Source organism: Anomaloglossus baeobatrachus, chromosome 3 (assembly GCF_048569485.1).
Source record: "Anomaloglossus baeobatrachus isolate aAnoBae1 chromosome 3, aAnoBae1.hap1, whole genome shotgun sequence".
Classification (NCBI taxonomy): domain Eukaryota; kingdom Metazoa; phylum Chordata; class Amphibia; order Anura; family Aromobatidae; genus Anomaloglossus; species Anomaloglossus baeobatrachus.
The window spans coordinates 426,773,541-426,792,361 of NC_134355.1; the positions used below are offsets into that span (position 1 = coordinate 426,773,541).

An 18,821-nucleotide genomic window follows, 5' to 3' on the forward strand; every position below is an offset into this window, starting at 1 on the left:
GGAAAGGAAACCGGTCATCAGAACCACGCTTTGGGAAGCGTTTGTCAGGACAGGCCCTGGGCTTGGTCACAGCGGCCTGAAAACTGGAGTGGTTAAAGGACACACTCTTTGCTCTCTTAGGCGAGGTAAACTGGTGCTTTTCTGCCAGAGAAGGTTGCTCTTCTGATACTGGCGGATTGAGATCCAGTACAGAATTAATGGAAGCAATCAAGTCACTAAGATCTGAATCACCCTCGGACAGATCAATGGGGTACATGGAGTTAGCCTCCGAGCCCCCTGTAAAGGCATCCTCCTCATCCTGCGAGTCAGCTCTTGAATCAGAGCCGCGGGAGGAGGAGGGAGAGGGAACCCTGCGTCTCTTCTTAGGAGGACGGGGTCTGGGCCCTGATGATGAATCCTCTGTGAGCTCCGAACTTAAGGGACCCATAGTAGTAGGGGCACCCTGTGAAGGGGGCTGATGCATATTCAACAAAGTCCTGGACAGAAGTCCCATGGACTCAGCAAAAGACTGGGAGATAGACCTAGAAAAGGATTCTACCCAAGCCGGAGGTTCAGCCACAGGAGCAGGAGCAGCCTGAGAGACCACTGAGGGTGAGACTCCAGGCTGTGGCACCGCCAAGTTAGAGCAGACATCACAATGAGGATAGGTGCTCTGTTCAGGCAGCAGGAGCTTACACGCAGCGCATGCAGAATAAAGCTTTGGAGCCTTGCTCCTCGTGTGAGACATGCTGCTGGAGTGGGGGCTCTGCAAGAGAATGAACCCCAGAGAGTATATACAGAGGTCCACAACCAGAGACCGGTTGTGGCTTACCAGACCGCTGGAGCGGTGTTGTGTGCCCTCCAGAAGCCCGGACCCCCAAGCACAGCACTTCAGCAGGGATGCAGAGTGCAGACCAGCGCCGAGTGAACTCTGTCTGAGAAGATGGCCGCCGGAGTGAAGAGAGGGGGCGGGACTTGGCTGTGAGAGCGGGATCTGGAGGGCCATAGAGACCTACAGGGGAGGAGACACGCACAGCAGTGGGGAGTGTCCCTCCCCTGTGCAGAATGGCTGCCGGGAGGAGCCGAGCCTGTCCCTCTGCATGAATGACATGCGAGGGCAGAGAACAGAAACTAGGCCTCCGGCAAAGCCGGGGTCTAAATTTGAGCGGCGAGGCCGACGTGCAGGCACCATCGGCGCGGTTCTCGGGCGACAGCTAGAGAACCCGCCGGAAATGCCAATAAAAACAGAAAGCACACTCTCCCCAAACAATAAAGTACAGGGACCCCCAAAATATAAACGTCTCAGGTACTTAGCTGCTGAGACGCAGGGCCAGGTCCCTGGGGATGAGTGCTCCGTTCCAGCAGGGTCCTGAAGGGCTGCGGATGGAGACCGGTCTCCTGCCAGGCAGGGAAACCGTGCTGGCTCCCACTTCAAGCCAGAGCCCAGGAGGGATGGTGAAGGTGCTCGGCATGTAAGGCTCCAGCCTTGGAAATCAACCTTACAACACCGCCGACACAGTGGGGTGAGAAGGGACATGCTGGGGGTCCAGACGTGGACTCGCACTTCTTGAATCTCATTCCAAAAGGAAAAAAATCATATGAGAATGCATGTGTGGATGTATGCCTCCTGAACACAAAGCGATAAACTGGCTGGGTCTGCTCACCAGGGGGTGTATAAGCTCAGAGGGAGGAGCTACACTTTTAAGTGTAGTACTTTGTGTGTCCTCCGGAGGCAGAAGCTAAACACCCATGGTCTGGGTCTCCCAAAGGAACGATAAAGAAAATCAGTTTTTCTCTGACGCCTCATTGGGGGACACAGGACCATGGGACGTCCTAAAGCAGTCCATGGGTGGGTAAACAAACAACGCAACCCAAGGACTAGGAACAGTCCCAGATAGTGGAGTACTTATCTCAGTAGGTGCTCCTGGCTATCGTTTGCAGAATTTTCCTACCTAGGTTCGCCTCAGCCGAAGCCTGGGTATGGACTCAGTAATGCTTTGAAACAGTATGTAGGCTAGAGCAGGTCGCAGCCTTACACCTCTGTTCCACTGAAGCCTGATGCCTAATGGCCCAAGAGGCGCCAACTGCTCGCATGGAATGAGTCCGCAGCCCACTAGGAATGGGCTTTAGTTGCAAGCGGTAGACCTCCTGGATCACAGAGCGAATTCAGCGAGCCAGCGTTGCCTATGAAGCTGCCTCTCCTTTCTTAGGCCTTTCAAGAATGACGAACAAGGAGTCTATGTTCCTAAAGGGGCTGTCCTAGGTACGTAATATCTGAGAGCCCTCACAAGGTCTAGCGAATATAGAACCCTTGCCACCCCATGGACTGGGTGTGGATGAAAGGAAGGCAGAACAATGTCCTCGTTCATATGAAAACGGGGAAGTAACCTTCAGAAAAAAAAAACGGAAGGGGGCGTAGAACCACCTTGTCCTGATGAAAGATCAGAAAGGGTTCGCGGCAAGAGAGTGCTGCCAGTTCCGAAACTTGTCTGATGGACGTAATCGCCACTAAGAATGTTACCTTCCAGGAGAGAAGAGCAAGAGAAGATTCCTTAAGAGGTTCAAAACGGGACCTCTGGATACTGTCCAAAATGAGATTGAGGTCCCATGGGTCCAGCGACCGTTTATACAGGGAAACTAGATGGGAAACACCCTTGAGGACAGTCTTGACTTGCGGATTGCAAGCTAGGCGGTATTGATAGAATATCGAAAGAGATGACACCTGCCCCTTAAGGGAGCTGAGGACCAACCCCTTTTGCAACCTGACTGCAAAAAGAAAAAAAAAAAAATCAAGAATTCTGGGGATCGCCAGAGGCATAGGTTGGACATTAGATTCCCTGCACTGGGAAAGGAAAGTTTTCCACATACGGTGGTAAAAACGGGATGAAGGCCGGCTTTCGGGCACTGTACATGGTGGAGATGACCGCAGGAGAGAATCTCACTCTTGTTAAAGTCCAGGTCTCAATGGCCAGGCCATCAGCTTCAGGGCTCTGGAGTTCTGATGGGAAATGGGCCCTTGGGTCAGCAGGTCTGGGATGCTTACAAAGTGCCATGAGCAATTGTACAACTTCAGCATACCAGGCGCCCCTGGGCTAGTCCGGTGCTATTAGAATCACCAGGACTCCTGCCTTAATATTCCTGATTACTCACGGCAGCAGGGCAGAGGCGAAAAACATGTAAGGCAGACTGAAAAGACTTCAGGAGACTAGAGCATCCGCGCCAATGGACTGTGGATCACGTGGCCTGGCTAAGAACGCGGGTACCTTTGCGTTCAACCTTGAGGCCATTAGATCCACGTCTGGTGTACTCCAGTGAGTGTAGATGTGTGGGAACAATTCTGGGTGGAGAAACCACTCTCCGGCAGCCAGTCCTTGGCGACTTAGAAGGTCCGCCGCCCAGTTCTCTACTCCCGGTATGTGTAACACTGAAAACACAGACCCCCGTCGATTCGGCCCAGGTGAGGAACCTGAGGACCTCGAGATAAGCTGTCTTGCTGCTGGTACCTCCCTGCCGATTGATCTATGCCACAGCTGTTGCATTGTCCAATTGGACCCAAATGAAACGACCTGCTAGCAGAAGGGGGGAACGACCTGAGCGCGAGAAGATCGCGCTGATTTTCAGGATGATTTCTGGGAAGGGAAGACTCCTGGGGTGTCCAACGTCCCGAAGCAGTGTGGAGCCAGTACGCTGCTCCCCAGACTAAGAGGCTGACGTCCGTGGTCAGGAGTAGCCAGTCCACTTGGGGGAGAAAAACTCCTTCTCGATATGGAAGAGGACTGAAGCCACCAGCAAAGCGCATACCTGACTGAAGGTGTCAGGTGAAAAGTTCGCCCAAGGAAAAGGGGCTCTTGTCCCAGGCAGCTAGAAGCGCAAGCTGCAGTGGGCGGTGAAGTGGCTAAGCGATCAGCACTGCCTCTATAGCCGCCGCTATCCTACCTAGCACTCTCATACTGAATCGTATGGAGTGAGAGGAGTACGTAGAGGGCAGTGTACCACTTGTTGTAGAGCAGTCGCCTTGTCTTGAGGGGAAAATATCAAGCCCCGAAGAGTGTCCAGGGACATGGCCAGGGAGGTGACGTATTTTGACGGGACCGGGGATGATTTGACTGGAGTCAGAAGCCGTCCTAAGCGGGATAGGGTACCCCCACAGAGATTTGCACGCTGGTTGAGCCCTTGATGAGGAGGTCATCCAAGCAAGGCAGAACAGCCACTCTCCTGGCGTGAAGGGCACTCATGGCGGCCGCCATGACCTTAGTTAAGACTCTTGGTGCTGTGGCAGAGAGGGTAGGGCCACAAATGAAAAAAAAAAAAAAAGAAGTCCTGAGCGATGGGTATGTGCAGGTACGCGTCCCTGATAGCTAGGGAGGCAAGGAATTCTCCTTCGACCATAAAAGGTAATAATGGACCCTAGGAAGTCCATTCTGAATCTCCTTACGTGCACATGTTTGCTCAGGTATTAGAGGTCCAGGAGGGACGAACTGACCCGTCCTTTTTTGAGGACCACGAGAGGTTGGAATAGAAGGACTTGAACGTCTCGCCATCAGGAACAGGTACCATCACCCCCGATGTTTGGAGGGAGTGGATTGCTGAGGAGAAGGCCTCATGGTGTTTTGGAGCCTTTTGGGGGGGTTGAGAGAAAAGACTGACCAGGGGATCGGGTCCAGAATTCAATGTGGTAACCGGAAGACACAAGGTATCACACCCTTTTGTGGTCTGAGGCGGCGGCCCAGAAGGAGGACGAGACTCCTAGGTCTTTGTCTAGACTGCCAGGACGAGGTGGACTCGGGGAGGGCTGAGAAGATCGGGCCCTGCGTGTCTAGTAAAAAACATCCTGAGCTAGAGTTGGGGGAGGGAGATACTCTCTTCCTCCCGTGGCGTCAGACAAAAAAAAGGAGCCTGTCCAGATGATCGGCAAACCATCGGTCTGGAAAGGAGTACTGTGAGAGGCTTCTTAGAGACAGAGTCCGCTCTCCATTATCAGAACCAGAGGGCCTTATGGATGGCTATGGTATTTGAGGCGGCAATAACTGCGCAGGTAGCAGCGGCGAGGGAGGCCTGCATGAGGTACTCTGCCGCCGCAGCAATGTGAACTGTTACATCTGTGAGGGTCTGAGGGAAACTGGTAGTCCTGGTGCCTGTGCGACCCACACGGAAGGGGAGAGGGACCCGCGGCCTCGAGGCAGAGCGATCGAGCTGCTCCACTTGTCTGTCTGGTCCTTGAAGGAGGATCCATCAAGTAAAAGACAGGAGTGGTCCTTCAGGCAGGCGGAAGCTGGGTGAGGGTCCACCGAGGCCGGATCAGCCCAGCCCTTAGAGACAGCTAAGCCAAAGGGGTACCGGGACTCCATGTGTTTACGGATACCGAAGCGGCATTAAAATCCCTTTTTTTTTTAAGCTTTCTTCACCCTTTTAAAAAGGAGACCGCAGGGTCAGTACTAGTGGATGGGAGATCTTCCACATGCAGAGTTTTGGTTGATTGCTGCAATAAGTCCATCGCAGCTTGATCGCTCGGGGAGGTTGAAACCAAGGAATCATCCCGGTACAAACATCATTCCCCTTCCTCCGGCTCCTCAGAGAACGCGGAACATGTGGGAGAACCCCATCTGTGTACCCCAGAGGGAGAACTATGGGGGTCATGCCCTTTTTCTGATCTGCAACCGGTGAAGCAGAGGGCTGATTCTTATCAGAAGGACCCTCTATAGAGGTGTCATCAAGCTGCGTTCTGTCCAGGGGCCCCAAGGGGTGTGAGGATGATGTTGCATAGCCAGCACCAGGGTTCTCGGAACTGTGCCCATTCCGGGGGACTGGGAGCAAGCTACAGGGGCACCGGACTCACAGAAGGAAGAGGTGCTATCATCCCCTAGTAGCTCAGCGTCTTATAGTTGTTGCTGTAGTTGTGCAGGGCATAAAACGTGACTGCAGCCCCTAGCTGATGAGCCACAAACTGATTGTAATGCGGGAGCAATGCTCTGCATAGCGAATATGCAAGTGAGGCTATAACTCACCCAGAACACTGATAGCCCTTCCTCACCCTCCTCCTGTGTCACAGTTCCTGTGGGAAGGAGTAAGCCAGCTCTGAGACACGCCCACAGGCTCTGATCACAACAAGAGGGAGCAATGCTCTGCAGATCCTGTGTGAGGGGGGGCGTAGCTTATCGAGTGTTGGAGGGGACGAGGCTTAGCTCTGACAAGAAGGCATGAGAAAATATAATAAACAAAAAAACAAAAAAAAGAGAATTTTGTTACTTACCGTAAATTCTTTTTCTTATAGTTCCGACATGGGAGACCCAGACCATGGGTGTATAGCTTCTGCCTCCGGAGGACACACAAAGTACTACACTCAAACGTGTAGCTCCTCCCTCCTAGCATATACACCCCCTGGTAGCCAGTCCTAGCCAGTTTAGTGCAAAAGCTGAAGGAGGACATCCACCCACAAGTAGAGACAGAGTAAAACCAGGAACAACCGGAACCTCTGTCTACAACAACAGCCAGTGAAAACACACGGAACAAGAAACCTGCCAACAGGCAATAGGGAGGGTGCTGGGTCTCCCATGTCGGAACTATAAGAAAAATAATTTACGGTAAGTAACAAAATTCTCTTTTTCTTCATCGTTCCTTATGGGAGACCCAGACCATGGGACGTTCTAAAGCAGTCCATGGGTGGGAATAAACAGACAAACTGAGAAGTAGGCGAAACCTAACTTCACAAATGGGCGACAGCCGCCTGAAAGGATGCGTCTGCCCAAGCCCGCATCTGCCGAAGCATGAGCATGCACTGGGTAGTGGTTCAAAAAGGTATGCAGACTAATCCAAGTGGCAGTCTGACAGACCTGCTGAGCCGTAGCCTGGTGCCTGAAAGCCCAAGAGGCACCGACAGCTCTGGTCAAGTGTGCCTTGATCCCCGGCGGGGGAGGCACTTGAGTACACTGGTAGGCATCGGAAATGGCCGACCTAATCCAACGAGCCAGGGTCGGCTTAGATGCCGAGAGGCCCTTACGCTGACCAGTGGTCAGCACAAAAGAGAGGTGCACCGCCTAAGAACAGCGGTGCGAGACACATAGAGACGGAGCGCCCGCACCAGATCCAGGATATGCAACGCTTTTTCAAAGCGATGAACGGGAGCCAGACAAAAGGAAGGCAGGGAAAATGCCCCGGTTAAGGTGGAAGCAGCAACCACCTTAGGGAGAAAGTCCGGAGTCGGACGGAGAACCACCTTGTCTTGATGAAAAACCAAAAAAGGGGGTGACTCCGAAGAGAGTGCAGCCAAAACAGAGACTCTCTTGAGGGAAATTATGGCCACTAGAAAGACCACTTTCTGTGAAAGACGAAACAAAGAAACCTCCCCAAGAGGCTCAAAGGGGGGTTTCCGGAAGCCGTGAGGACCGGATTAAGGTCCCAGGGCTCCAAAAGCCGCCGGTAAGGCGGAATGATGTGAGATGCGCCCTGCATGAAGAAGCGCACCTGAGCCAGCCGGGCGATACGCCGCTGGCACAACACTGACAGAACCGAGACCTGTCCCTTAAGGGAATTGAGGGATAGTCCTAGCTGTAGACTGGACTGTAGAAGGGACAGGAGGGTCGGCAAGGCCAAAAGGCCAAAGGACACTTCGGAGCTCGAGTCATAGTGGAGATGACTTCAGGAGGGATACCAGAAGTCGTCAAGATCCAGGACTCAAAAGCCACGCCGTCAATCTGAGAGCCGCAGAATTCTGGCGGAAAAAACGGACCTTTTGAGAGAAGGTCTGGACGGTCCGGAAGATGCCATGGCAACTCTACGGACATATGGAGCAGGTCAGGGTACCAAGGTTGCCTGGGTCAGTCTGGAGTATGAGAATGACCCGACGGCCCTCCTTACTGATCTTGCGCAGGACTCTGGGCAAGAGCTAGAGGGTGAAACACGTAAGACAGACGAAGCTGGGACCAAACTTAAACCAGTGCGTCTGCTGCAAAAACCTGAGGATCGTGGACCACGGTTGGACGGCTGAGATAATATGCCTCACAGTTTTCCACGTCTGGGATGTGGGCTGCGGATATGGTGGACTAGGAGTCCTTCGTCCACTGAAGAATGCGTTAAGCCTCCAACATTGCCAGGCGGCTGAGTGTCCCGCCCTGGAGGTTGATGTAGGCAAACGCTGTCGCGTTGTCTGACTGGACTCGAATGTGCCTAGCCGCCAACAGATGGTGAAAGGCTTAGAGAGCTAGAAACACAGCTCTGATTTCCAGCACATTGATCCAGAGGGCTGATTCGGACAGAGCCCAAGTGCCCTGCGCTCCATGGTGGAGATATACTGCTCCCCAGCCGGATAGAATAGCATCCTGGTGAGGATCACCCGGGACGGGGCCAGGAAGGAGCATCCCTGAGACAGAGGGGCCGAAGCCACCACTGAAACGAGCCCCTGGTCTGTGGCGAAGCCACCACCCCGTGGAAGGAGGAAGTCCGCTTGTTCCAACAGCGGAAAATATCCAGCCGCAGAGGACGCAGGTGGAACTGGGCAAGGGAATCGCTTCCATTGACGCCACCATCTGATCCAGCACCTGTATTAGGTGCCTGATGGAACGACGTCGACCGCCAGCGGAGGGACTGCTGTTTGACTAAGGGCCGCTTCACAAGTGCCGAGAGAGTCTCGAATTGCGTCCCTGGATACGTGAACTTCTGGGTCGAAGTTAGAGTGGACTTGGACAGAATGACAAGCCACCCGAATTGGTTAGAGTGGCGAGAGTGAGCGAGGCACTCCGCTAACAGTCTGCACTGGATGAAGCCCAGACTAGAAGGCCGTCCAGGGCAAAAGGATCACTGCCAACCCCTAGAGGTGCAGGACCACAATCACAGCTGCCCCGACCTTGAGAATACTCGAGGGGCCGTAGCTAACCCCAAGGGAAGAGCCACGAATTGGACCACTCTGATTGCAAAACGTAGCCAACGCTGGTGTGAAACTGCGATTGGCACATGCAGATAGGCATCTCTGATGTCGATGGATGCTAGGGAATCTCCTTGGGTCATTGATTGATCGCCGAGACTCCATGCGAAAATGCCGTACCTGAACATGCTTGAGAAGCTTGAGATCCAGGTCGGAAGGCACCGCCCTCTTCGGGGACTAGGAATAGATTTAAGCAGAAATCTCAGAACCGTTCCCAGTCGGGAACCGGTACAATTACTCCATTGGCCTGCAAGAATGCCACGGCCTGTGAGAAGACGGCGGCCTTGGAGCAGGGGGGAGTTGACAGAAAAAATCTGTTTGGCAGGCTGGATAGAATTCTATCCTGTAGCCGTGGGAGATGGAATCCCGCATCCACTGATCGGAGACGTGTTAAAACCATACGTCGCCAAAGTGGAAGAGCCTGCCACCGACCAAGGACGTTGCTGGCGTGACCAGATAGCCAGGAGGAGGCTGACTTAGTGGCAGCATCTCCTGCGGTCCTCTGAGGACGCGGCTTCGTGCGCCATTTGGGTTTACGATCCTTGGCTGAGCTAGTGGACGAGGTCGAGGGCTTAGAGAACGATCAGATGGAGGAACGAAAAGAACGAAACCTCGACTGATTCCTGCCCTGGACAGGTTTCTGGTTTAGGTTTGTGGCATGGAAGAACTCTTCCCGCCAAGAGCTTCCTTAATAATTTCATCCAGTTGTTCCCGAATAGTCTGGTCCCAGCAAAGGGGAGCACAGCAAGGAACTTCTTTCGAAGCATCTGCCTTCCACTTCCGAAGCCACAGGAGCCTGCGGATAGCGAGGAAATTAGCCGAGGCCACCGCAGTGCAGTGAGAAGCCTCCAGCATGGCAGACATGGCATAGGATGAAAAGACTGAAGTCTGGAAGTTAAGGCAACCATTTCGGACATAGAGTCCCTGTGAGGGAATGCATCTCCTCTAGAGAAGCAGAGATGGCTTTGAAAGCCCGCACTGCTGCAAAAGCTGAGGAGAACGAGGCCCCTGCCGCCTCCATACAGATTTGGCCAGAAGGACAACCTGGCGGACAGCAAAACCTTAAGTGAGGAGCCATCAGCCACTGATACAACGGTCCGGGCTGAGCCACCTTTGGTGAATGAGCCCACTCATTGACCACCACTGGTGGAAAGGGAAAACTGTCATCAGAACCACGCTTTGGCAAGCGTTTGTCAGAGCAGACCCTGGGCTTGGTCACAGTGGCCTGAAAACTGGAGAGGTTAAGGAACACACTCCTCGTTCTCTTAGGCAAGGTAAACTCTGGCGGATTGAGGTCCAGCACAGAATTAATGTACAGTGGGAACCTTAGAGAGGTGCCGTCAGCCACTGATACAACTATCCGGGCTAAAAGTCTAGACACCGGAGGGACCACCCTTGGTGAATGAGCCCCCTCCTTGACCACCTCTGGTGGAAGGGGGAAACAGTCATCAGAACCACGCTTTGGGAGCGTCTGTCAGGACAAGCTCTGGGCTTGGTCACAGTGGGCTGAAAACTGGAGTGGTTAAGGAACACACTCCTTGTTCTCTTTAAGGTATACTGATGCCTTTCTGCCAGAGGGGGATGCTCCCCTGATACAGGTGGATGGAGGTCCAGTACAAATATAATGGACGTAATCAAATCATTAGCATCTGCATCACCTTCGGACAGATCAATGGTACATGAAGTAGTGTCCGAGCCCCTAGTAAAGACATCCTCCCCGTCCAGAGAGTCAGCTCGTGAATCAGAGCTGCGGGACGGGGAAGGACAGGGGACCCTGCGTCTCCGTTTTAGGAGGACGGGGTCTGAGACCATGTGAGCTTTGCTGAGCGAGCCGTAGCAGCAGAAGCGCCCTGAGAAGGGGGCTAATGCATGCTCAGCAGAGTCCGGGACAGCTGTCCCCTGGAAAGAGCGGATTCTACCCAAACCGGGGGTTCAGCCACCGGAGTCGGAGCAGCTGGAGGGACCACTGATGAGCCTCCAGGCTGAGGGACCACTGTGTTTATGTGCTCGGTACAGGCAGTACGAGTCTACATGCAGTACATATTAAGAACAGCCTTGCAGCCTTGCTCTGATGTGAGACATGCTGCAGAAGTGGGGGCTCTGTCCAGAATGACCCCCAGCAGAGTATATAAACAGAGAATATAAGCAGCTGCACAACCGGAGGTTGTGGCTTGCCAGACCGTTTAACATACATCTCTGTGCCCTCCAGACCCCCAGCCCAGGCCCCCATTTGTCACAATGTGGTATCTCTGTGCCTATGCAGACACTGAGAACGCTGAGAAAATGGCGACCGGAGCGAGGAGAGGGGGCGGGGCCTACTCTGAGAGCGGGCAAATGAGGTAGACAGGGGAGGGAATCCTTCCTCAGTGAGGAGTGTCCGTTCCCTGTGCTGAACAGCCGCTGGGCGGAGCCGCACTGTCCCTCTGCATGACTGACATGCAGGGGCAGTGAGAACCGAAACTAGGCCTCAGGCGAAGCCGGGGCCTAGATTTAAACATGCGGCCAGCGTGCAGGCACCATCGGCGCGGTTCTCCAGTGAAAACTGGAGAACCAGCCGGAAATGTTAACACAATCATAAAACACACTCTCCCCAATAAATAAAGTACAAGGGACCCCTGGAAAGACCACTTTCTGTGGTAAAAACGTCTCAGTACTTAGCTTGTGAGACGCAGGTGCCAGGTCCCTGGGAGGTGAGCGCTCCGTCCAGCAGGATCCTGAAAGGGCTGCGGATGGAGACCGGTCTCCTGCAAAGCAGTGAGAACCGTGATGGCTCCCACTTCAAGCCAGAGCCCCAGGGGATGGTGAAGGAGCGCGGCATGTGAAGGCTCCAGCCTTGTAAAATCAACCTTAAACAGCACCGCCGACACAGTGGGGTGAGAAGGGACATGCCGGGAGTCCAGACTGGACCCGCTTTTCTTCCAAATCTTTGAAATCCAAAAAATCAAAAATCAGAGAATGCATGTGTGTGTGTGACCTCCTGAACACAAAGCATTGAAACTGGCTAGGACTGGCTACCAGGGGGTGTATATGCTAGGAGGGAGGAGCTACACGTTTGAGTGTAGTACTTTGTGTGTCCTTCGGAGGCAGAAGCTATACACCCATGGTCTGGGTCTCCCATAAGGAACGATGAAGAAAATGGTGGGAAGGGACTCCCCTTCCCTCCTCCAGCCCTGCACAACAATGGTGGACAGAAAAACCTCTATAAGGCTACCACAGCTGCACCGAGTCCTGGGAGCTCTCCCCTCCCCCCGCCACAGGTGGAATGCTATGCAGGAGTCTGCAATCACAGCCCATGTGCATCCAGTTAGTGTGACCTTTGCTCCAATTTCCTGTCAGGGAGCCAGTGTGCAGATTCTGACGCCTGCTGGCAGAACTTGTATCAACTCAGACCCTGCCAGAGGGAGTGAGGAAGTTTTCATCTGCTCTGGAAAAATCGGAATGATCTCACCTCAGCTCCTGTGGAGATGGCAGTCTGATGCCTGGTCACACTTGGTGCAGAACGTGTATCAACTAAGAGCCTGCAAGAGGGGCTGAGGAAGTTTTCATCTGCTCTGGGCTCTGGAAAATCAGTGCCATGAGACCTGTCGTCCAGTGAGTAACAGCCCAGGATCCAGCGTCACAGGAGGCGGTACAGGGAGGCGATACTCCACGTTCCCGCCTGTTGATGGTTTTGGGAAATCGGTCCCCGAAGGAACCGTCGCCCTCTAAAAACAAAAAATTCTTGCTGCAGTAGTCTGCAGAGATGTGCCTCCTATAGACACTAAGCTAAAACTGAAGTAGCCTGGCTGGGCCAGGGGGTGTATACTGCAGGGGAGGAGCTAACATCTTTCAATCTTAGTGTCCTGGTCCTGTGTCCCCCAATGAGGCGTCAGAGAAAGTATAAATGTTGGACTGTACAAGAATAGGGTAATACAAATTCAGTTTCCATTCATGACAAGAGTCAGATGTTCTTATAGTCTGCTCAGAGGTCTCATAAGATACATGACTTCATTTAAACCACCATGGATTCGTTTCAGCTGTTCCACAGTACACATGATCCAGAGGACTAATACTCCAGCACTACATCTACAAAAGACAGATATCAAACCATAGTGTAAAACAATAAGGGTTCAATTATCAGGTCCAGTGTATTGATAATCACAGACAGATAAAACAGTGCTTTTAGGTACTTTAAAACATCTCTATGAAGCACTTTGCCTCATATCTTGGCCAACTCAGGGTTTTGATGATTGCTCTTCTTTGCGCTGCCTTTTTTTTGGTTTTCTCCCTTTTATCTTGCTGATCGATCTTTACAGACGTTGTATGTGGTTAGAGCGGAGTGCCACTACTTGTCAGTGATTACCTATTTTAGACACTGTCGTTCCAGAAGGTTCTCAGAGTTCTCTCCACCTCCTAAGGCCACCATCGCTCGCTAGTTTTGTTTTGCCATTCTGGAAACATATTAGGCAAGGGACACAGTGCCCCTGATGAGGGTTATGGCTCAGTCTACCCAGGCAGTTTCCTGTTCCGTTTGCCACCAGGCTTCTGTTATGCGGCTCTGCAAGTTAGTCTTCCATTCATACTTTCTTAAAATATTATAGTGGTCACACCTGACACGAGTCTGCCTAGAAAGGTGCTGCAAGTGCAAATTGCCAATATTACAGCCTGAGAGATTTGCCATACCATCCTTCTACCTTTTTGTTCTGGCTTTCTTTGGTTTCCCACCTTTTGGTGCTCACCATAGAATCCCTTCATCGGTGGGCACAACACACAATTTGTTTCTATTTTTTAATCTCCTTAAGCATGTTTGTGGTTACTCTCATTGGGGTTTCTTTTCCTTGTGTTGCTTCTACTACTACTTAGTAGCTTAGTGTAGCCTAGTGAGCAGAAGCTGACTTTAAAATGTATTATTAGTGGCAGCCTCATGGTGGCAGCAGCATACACCCATGGTCTCCTCTGTCCCCCACAGTAAGTACCAAAAATCCGCTCTTGTGGAAGGAGGGGATTTCAGCTTGGCCTAGCTGTGATCTCTACTCTCATAGTAGGTTGGGTTCTTTTCCTATTGCACTAGGCACTTTATATAGCTTGCATTGTTTCCATGACACGATGCTCTTACTTTGCTCTACAGACCCATTCTATTAGACATTCTTTCATATTTACTACTCAACATCTGATTTTCTTTTCTATGTAGTTTTTACCCATCAAAGGTTAAATATCTGTTGCACACTATATTCCTTTTATATATACATTTATTCATTGATGCTGGATATAGGATTATCACCCTGACATTACCGTATAATATAATTAATAATACTTATCAATCTTTCATTTATGATATCATGATTATAGTCCAATTAGTTCATCCTCCTATATTGACTCTTCGATGTTGTTCCCATTATCCATTGTGGATTACCCCTCTTATGTAAATAAATACATTTTTTCATTATGAAATACAAGAAAATTACTCTTTAGCCTTACACATGGCATTTGTGAACATCATTTTTTAGATTTGTATTGTATATTGTGGTTTGCATGAGTGACACATCACTCTACTATACATGCAACGATCGTGTTCTTTATTTCCATGCACATTGCTGTTCTTTGGTTTAATTAACATAACATGAAGCTAGAGATATAAAATCACTCAAGATCTGTATAGTCTTTATTTGTTCCCCAAAATAAATATTTGCACACAAACACATTAGCTTTTAGTCCTGTGAAGGTTGGTACTGGCGCAAATTCCTGTCCCTTTCCCGGGATCCTAAATCATGGCGGAGTCATCAGAGATAACTAAAACAACAATTCAGTTGTTTGTAAATGTGATATGACAGAGAAAATATAAAAATGAAGGTTTCAAGTTAGTTTTCACATGTATGACAATCAATGGCCGAGTACAGACCGCCCCTGGGTCTCCTGACCAGAACTCAATGGCTCCAAGGCATATACGAGGAGAGTTCTGTTCTGGTCTGAGCAGATCGGTCTGCAATCGGACCGCAAGAGTCAGATATGTAAAACCAGTCTAAGAAGGTTGTTTTAAAATAAGCCCAGAGCGAGCAGCACCAAAGATCATTGCCACCACGCATATGCTAAACACTGATGGAAGTAATCCCTATGTGGAAGGAGCAGTCTACATAATCCTTGGCAGTCGGTGTATTTCCTTTTTGTGGCACTGAGGGTCTGATCTAAATATGGCCGATCCTCTGGAAGTCGATCTTCACGTTCTGGTTCATCAGTTAGTGGTGACTAACCAAGAAGTACATATGGGCTTTGAGTAGAAGTGCAGTCATTGTTCACATCACTCATCATCTGAAGATTCCTCTTCTGCTTCTTCTAACCACTGTATAAACTTCTTGAGCTGTATTAGTAAAGAGGAAAGATGGCAAAACATGGCAATCACAGAAGTAATGATAATCTGTAATAAACATCCCTACAATACCACATCATCCATTATAAAGCTTGTAATATTCCATTCTCTTCTATCCATCCCGGACCGTTGCAAAGGTGACCCATACATGGACCGCTATTAGTTAAAAGGAAACTGCTGGCTCCACCATAGACATGAAAGCTCACTCGGCTGAGCTTACAGCTCATGGAAAAAGGGGCGGGTCCTTAAAGGGTTAAGTTTGTCAATCACATGGTATTTTTTAAAGGGGTTTTCACATTTATATATATTTTTTTTTTTTTTTTTTTTTAAAAAACTGTACTAAAAGATAACATTCACTTGATACTCACTCAGCTCAGGTCTAGCGTGGTCTTCTCTGCTGCGCCGGTGATTATGTACAAGGATGTGACATCACATCAATAATGTAGCATCCCATCACTGAGCTCAGCAGCTTGTTTCATTTACAACGGCAGAACCGCTGCGCTCAGTCACAGGCTGCAGTGCCGTGGATGCAATGTCACCACAGCAGTTTATAAACAATCCCTGGAGCAGTGAAGACACAGCACTGGACCTGGGAGAGACGTGTACCAGATCAATTTGTTATTTTTATTACCGCAAGCATGAGTTTTTACAAACAGGTGAAAGGAGAAAACACCTTTAAATGTAAGATATGACACTATAAATTTATATTCAAAATAATGAAAATGTGGGAGCTACAAACATATCCTTACCGCTTGTTTTTTACGTAGCTGCCGTCCCTTTTCGGTTATTTCTGTTTGTGAAAACCAACGGAGAATCATCTCTTCAGCCAAAACATCCTGCTGGTAAAATCCCATTAGAACCTTTGAGAGGAGGGAAACAATAAGTGAGATGTTAACATTGCAAAAGCACTTTTAAATGTCCATACATTTAAGGAAAAAAGAGAATTTTGTTTACTTACCGTAAATTCTTTTTCTTATAGTTCTGACATGGGAGACCCAGACCATGGGTGTATAGCTTCTGCCTCCGGAGGACACACAAAGTACTACACTAAAAAGTGTAGCTCCTTCCTCCTAGCATATACACCCCCTGGATAACCAAATATAGCCAGTTTAGTGCAAAAGCTGAAGGAGGACATCCACCCATAAGTAGAGATAGAGCAAAACCCGGAACTACCGGCACCTCTGTCTACAACAACAGCCGGTGAAAACACACGGAACAAGAAAACTGCCAACAGGCAACAGGGAGGGTGCTGGGTCTCCCATGTCGGAACTATAAGAAAAAGAATTTACGGTAAGTAAACAAAATTCTTTTTCTTTATCGTTCCTTATGGGAGACCCAGACCATGGGACGTCTCAAAGCAGTCAATGGGTGGGAATAAACAGAAAACTGAGAAGTAGGCAAAACCTAACTTCAGAAATGGGCGACAGCCGCCTGAAGGATGCGTCTGCCCAAGCTCGCATCTGCCGAAGCATGAGCATGCACTTGGTAGTGCTTTGAAAAGGTGTGCAGACTAGACCAAGTGGCAGCCTGACAGACCTGCTGAGCCGTAGCCTGGTGCCTGAAAGCCCAAGAGGCACCGACAGCTCTGGTCGAGTGTGCCTTGATCCCCGGCGGGGGAGGCACCTGAGTACTCTGGTAGGCATTGGATATGGCCGACCTAATCCAACGAGCTAGGGTCGGTTTAGAAGCTGAGAGACCCTTGCGCTGACCTGCGGTCAGCACAAAAAGAGAGGTGCACCGCCTAAGAGCAGCGGTGCGTGACACATAGATCCGGAGCGCCCGCACCAGATCTAAAGTATGCAACGCTTTCTCAAAGCGATGAACAGGGGCCGGACAAAGGGAAGGCAATGAAATGTCCTGGTTAAGGTGGAAAGGAGAGACCACCTTAGGAAAAGTCCGGAGTCGGACGGAGAACTACCTTGTCTTGGTGAAAAACCAAAAAAGGTGACTCCGAAGAGAGCGCGGCCAAATCAGAGACTCTCCTGAGAGAAGTTATGGCCACCAGAAAGACGACTTTCTGTGAAAGTCGAAACAAAGAAACTTCCCTAAGAGGCTCAAAGGGGGGTTTCTGTAAGGCCGTGAGGACCAGATTAAGGTCCCAGGGATCCAGAGGCTGCCGGTAAGGTGGAATGATGTGAGATGCGCCCTGCATGAAGGTGCGCACCTGGGCCAGTCGGGCGATACGCCGCTGAAAGAACACTGACAGAGCCGAGACCTGTCCCGTAAGGGAATTGAGGGATAGTCCTAGCTGCAGACCGGACTGTAGAAAGGACAGGATGGTTGGCAAGGAAAAAGGCCAAGGAGCATAGCCGGAAGAACGACACCAGGACAGGAAAATTCTCCAAGTCCTGTGGTAAATTTTTGCCGAGGAAGACTTCCGAGCCTGAGTCATAGTGGAGATGACTTCGGAAGGAATGCCGGAGGCCGTTAGGATCCAGGACTCAAGAGCCACGCCGTCAATCTGAGAGCCGCAGAATTCTGGCGGAAAAACGGACCTTGAGAGAGAAGGTCTGGGCGGTCCGGGAGATGCCACGGCACCTCTACGGACAGACGGAGCAGGTCTGGGTACCAAGCTCGCCTGGGCCAGTCTGGGGCGATGAGTATGACCCGACGGCCCTCCATTCTGATCTTGCGCAGGACTCTGGGCAAGAGAGCTAGAGGGGGAAACACGTAAGCCAGACGAAACTGGGACCAATCCTGAACCAGCGCGTCCACTGCAAAGGCCTGAGGATCGTGGGAGCGAGCCACGTAAACCGGGACCTTGTTGTTGTGCCGGGATGCCATTAGATCCACTTCCGGAGTGCACCACTTGCGGCAGATCGACCGGAACACTGCCGGATGCAGGGCCCACTCGCCGCTGTCCACGGTTTGATGGCTGAGATAATCTGCCTCCCAGTTTTCCACGCCTGGGATATGGACTGCGGATATGGTGGACTTGGAGTCCTCCGTCCACTGAAGGATGCGTTGAACCTCCAACATTGCCAGGCGGCTGCGAGTCCCGCCCTGGTGATTGATGTAGGCAACTGCTGTCGCGTTGTCTGACTGGACTCGAATGTGCTTGCCCACCAACAGGTGGTGAAAGGCTACGAGAGCTAGAAGCACAGCTCTGATTTCCAGCACATTGATCGAGAGGACTGATTCGGACGGAGTCCAAATGCCCTGTGCTCGGTGGTGGAGAAATACTGATCCCCAGCCGGAAAGACTGGCATCCGTGGTGAGGATCACCCAGGACGGGGTCAGGAAGGAGCGTCCCTGAGACAGAGAGAGAGGCCGAAGCCACCACTGAAGAGAGCTCCTGGCTTGTGGCGACAGAGCCACCAACCTGTGCAAGGAAGAAATCCGCTTGTCCCAACAGCAGAGGACGCAGATGGAACTGGGCAAAGGGAACCGCTTCCATTGACGCCACCATCTGACCCAGCACCTGCATAAGGTGCCTGATGGAATGACGGCGGGGCCTCAACAGAGAGCGCACCGCCAGATGGAGGGATTGCTGTTTGACTAAGGGCAGCTTGACAAGTGCCGGCAGAGTTTCGAACTGCATCCCTAGGTACGTGAGTTTTTGGGTCGGGGTCAGAGTGGACT

The 18,821-nt window shown here is 51.1% G+C and overlaps 1 protein-coding gene across 1 annotated transcript in view; it reads right to left on the minus strand.

Moving 5' to 3' along the window:
* Positions 1-14,110: 14,110 nt before the first annotated feature.
* The window catches only part of EIF2B5 (eukaryotic translation initiation factor 2B subunit epsilon), a 76,355-nt gene continuing 71,644 nt past the window's right edge, over positions 14,111-18,821 (minus strand). Inside the window, exons 15-16 of the mRNA XM_075338483.1 lie at positions 15,989-16,099; positions 14,111-15,230 (exon numbers count right to left, since the gene is read on the minus strand). Coding sequence (XP_075194598.1) covers positions 15,171-15,230; positions 15,989-16,099 — 171 coding nt within the window. The 3' untranslated portion in view covers positions 14,111-15,170. The remainder of the gene's footprint in view (positions 15,231-15,988; positions 16,100-18,821) is intronic.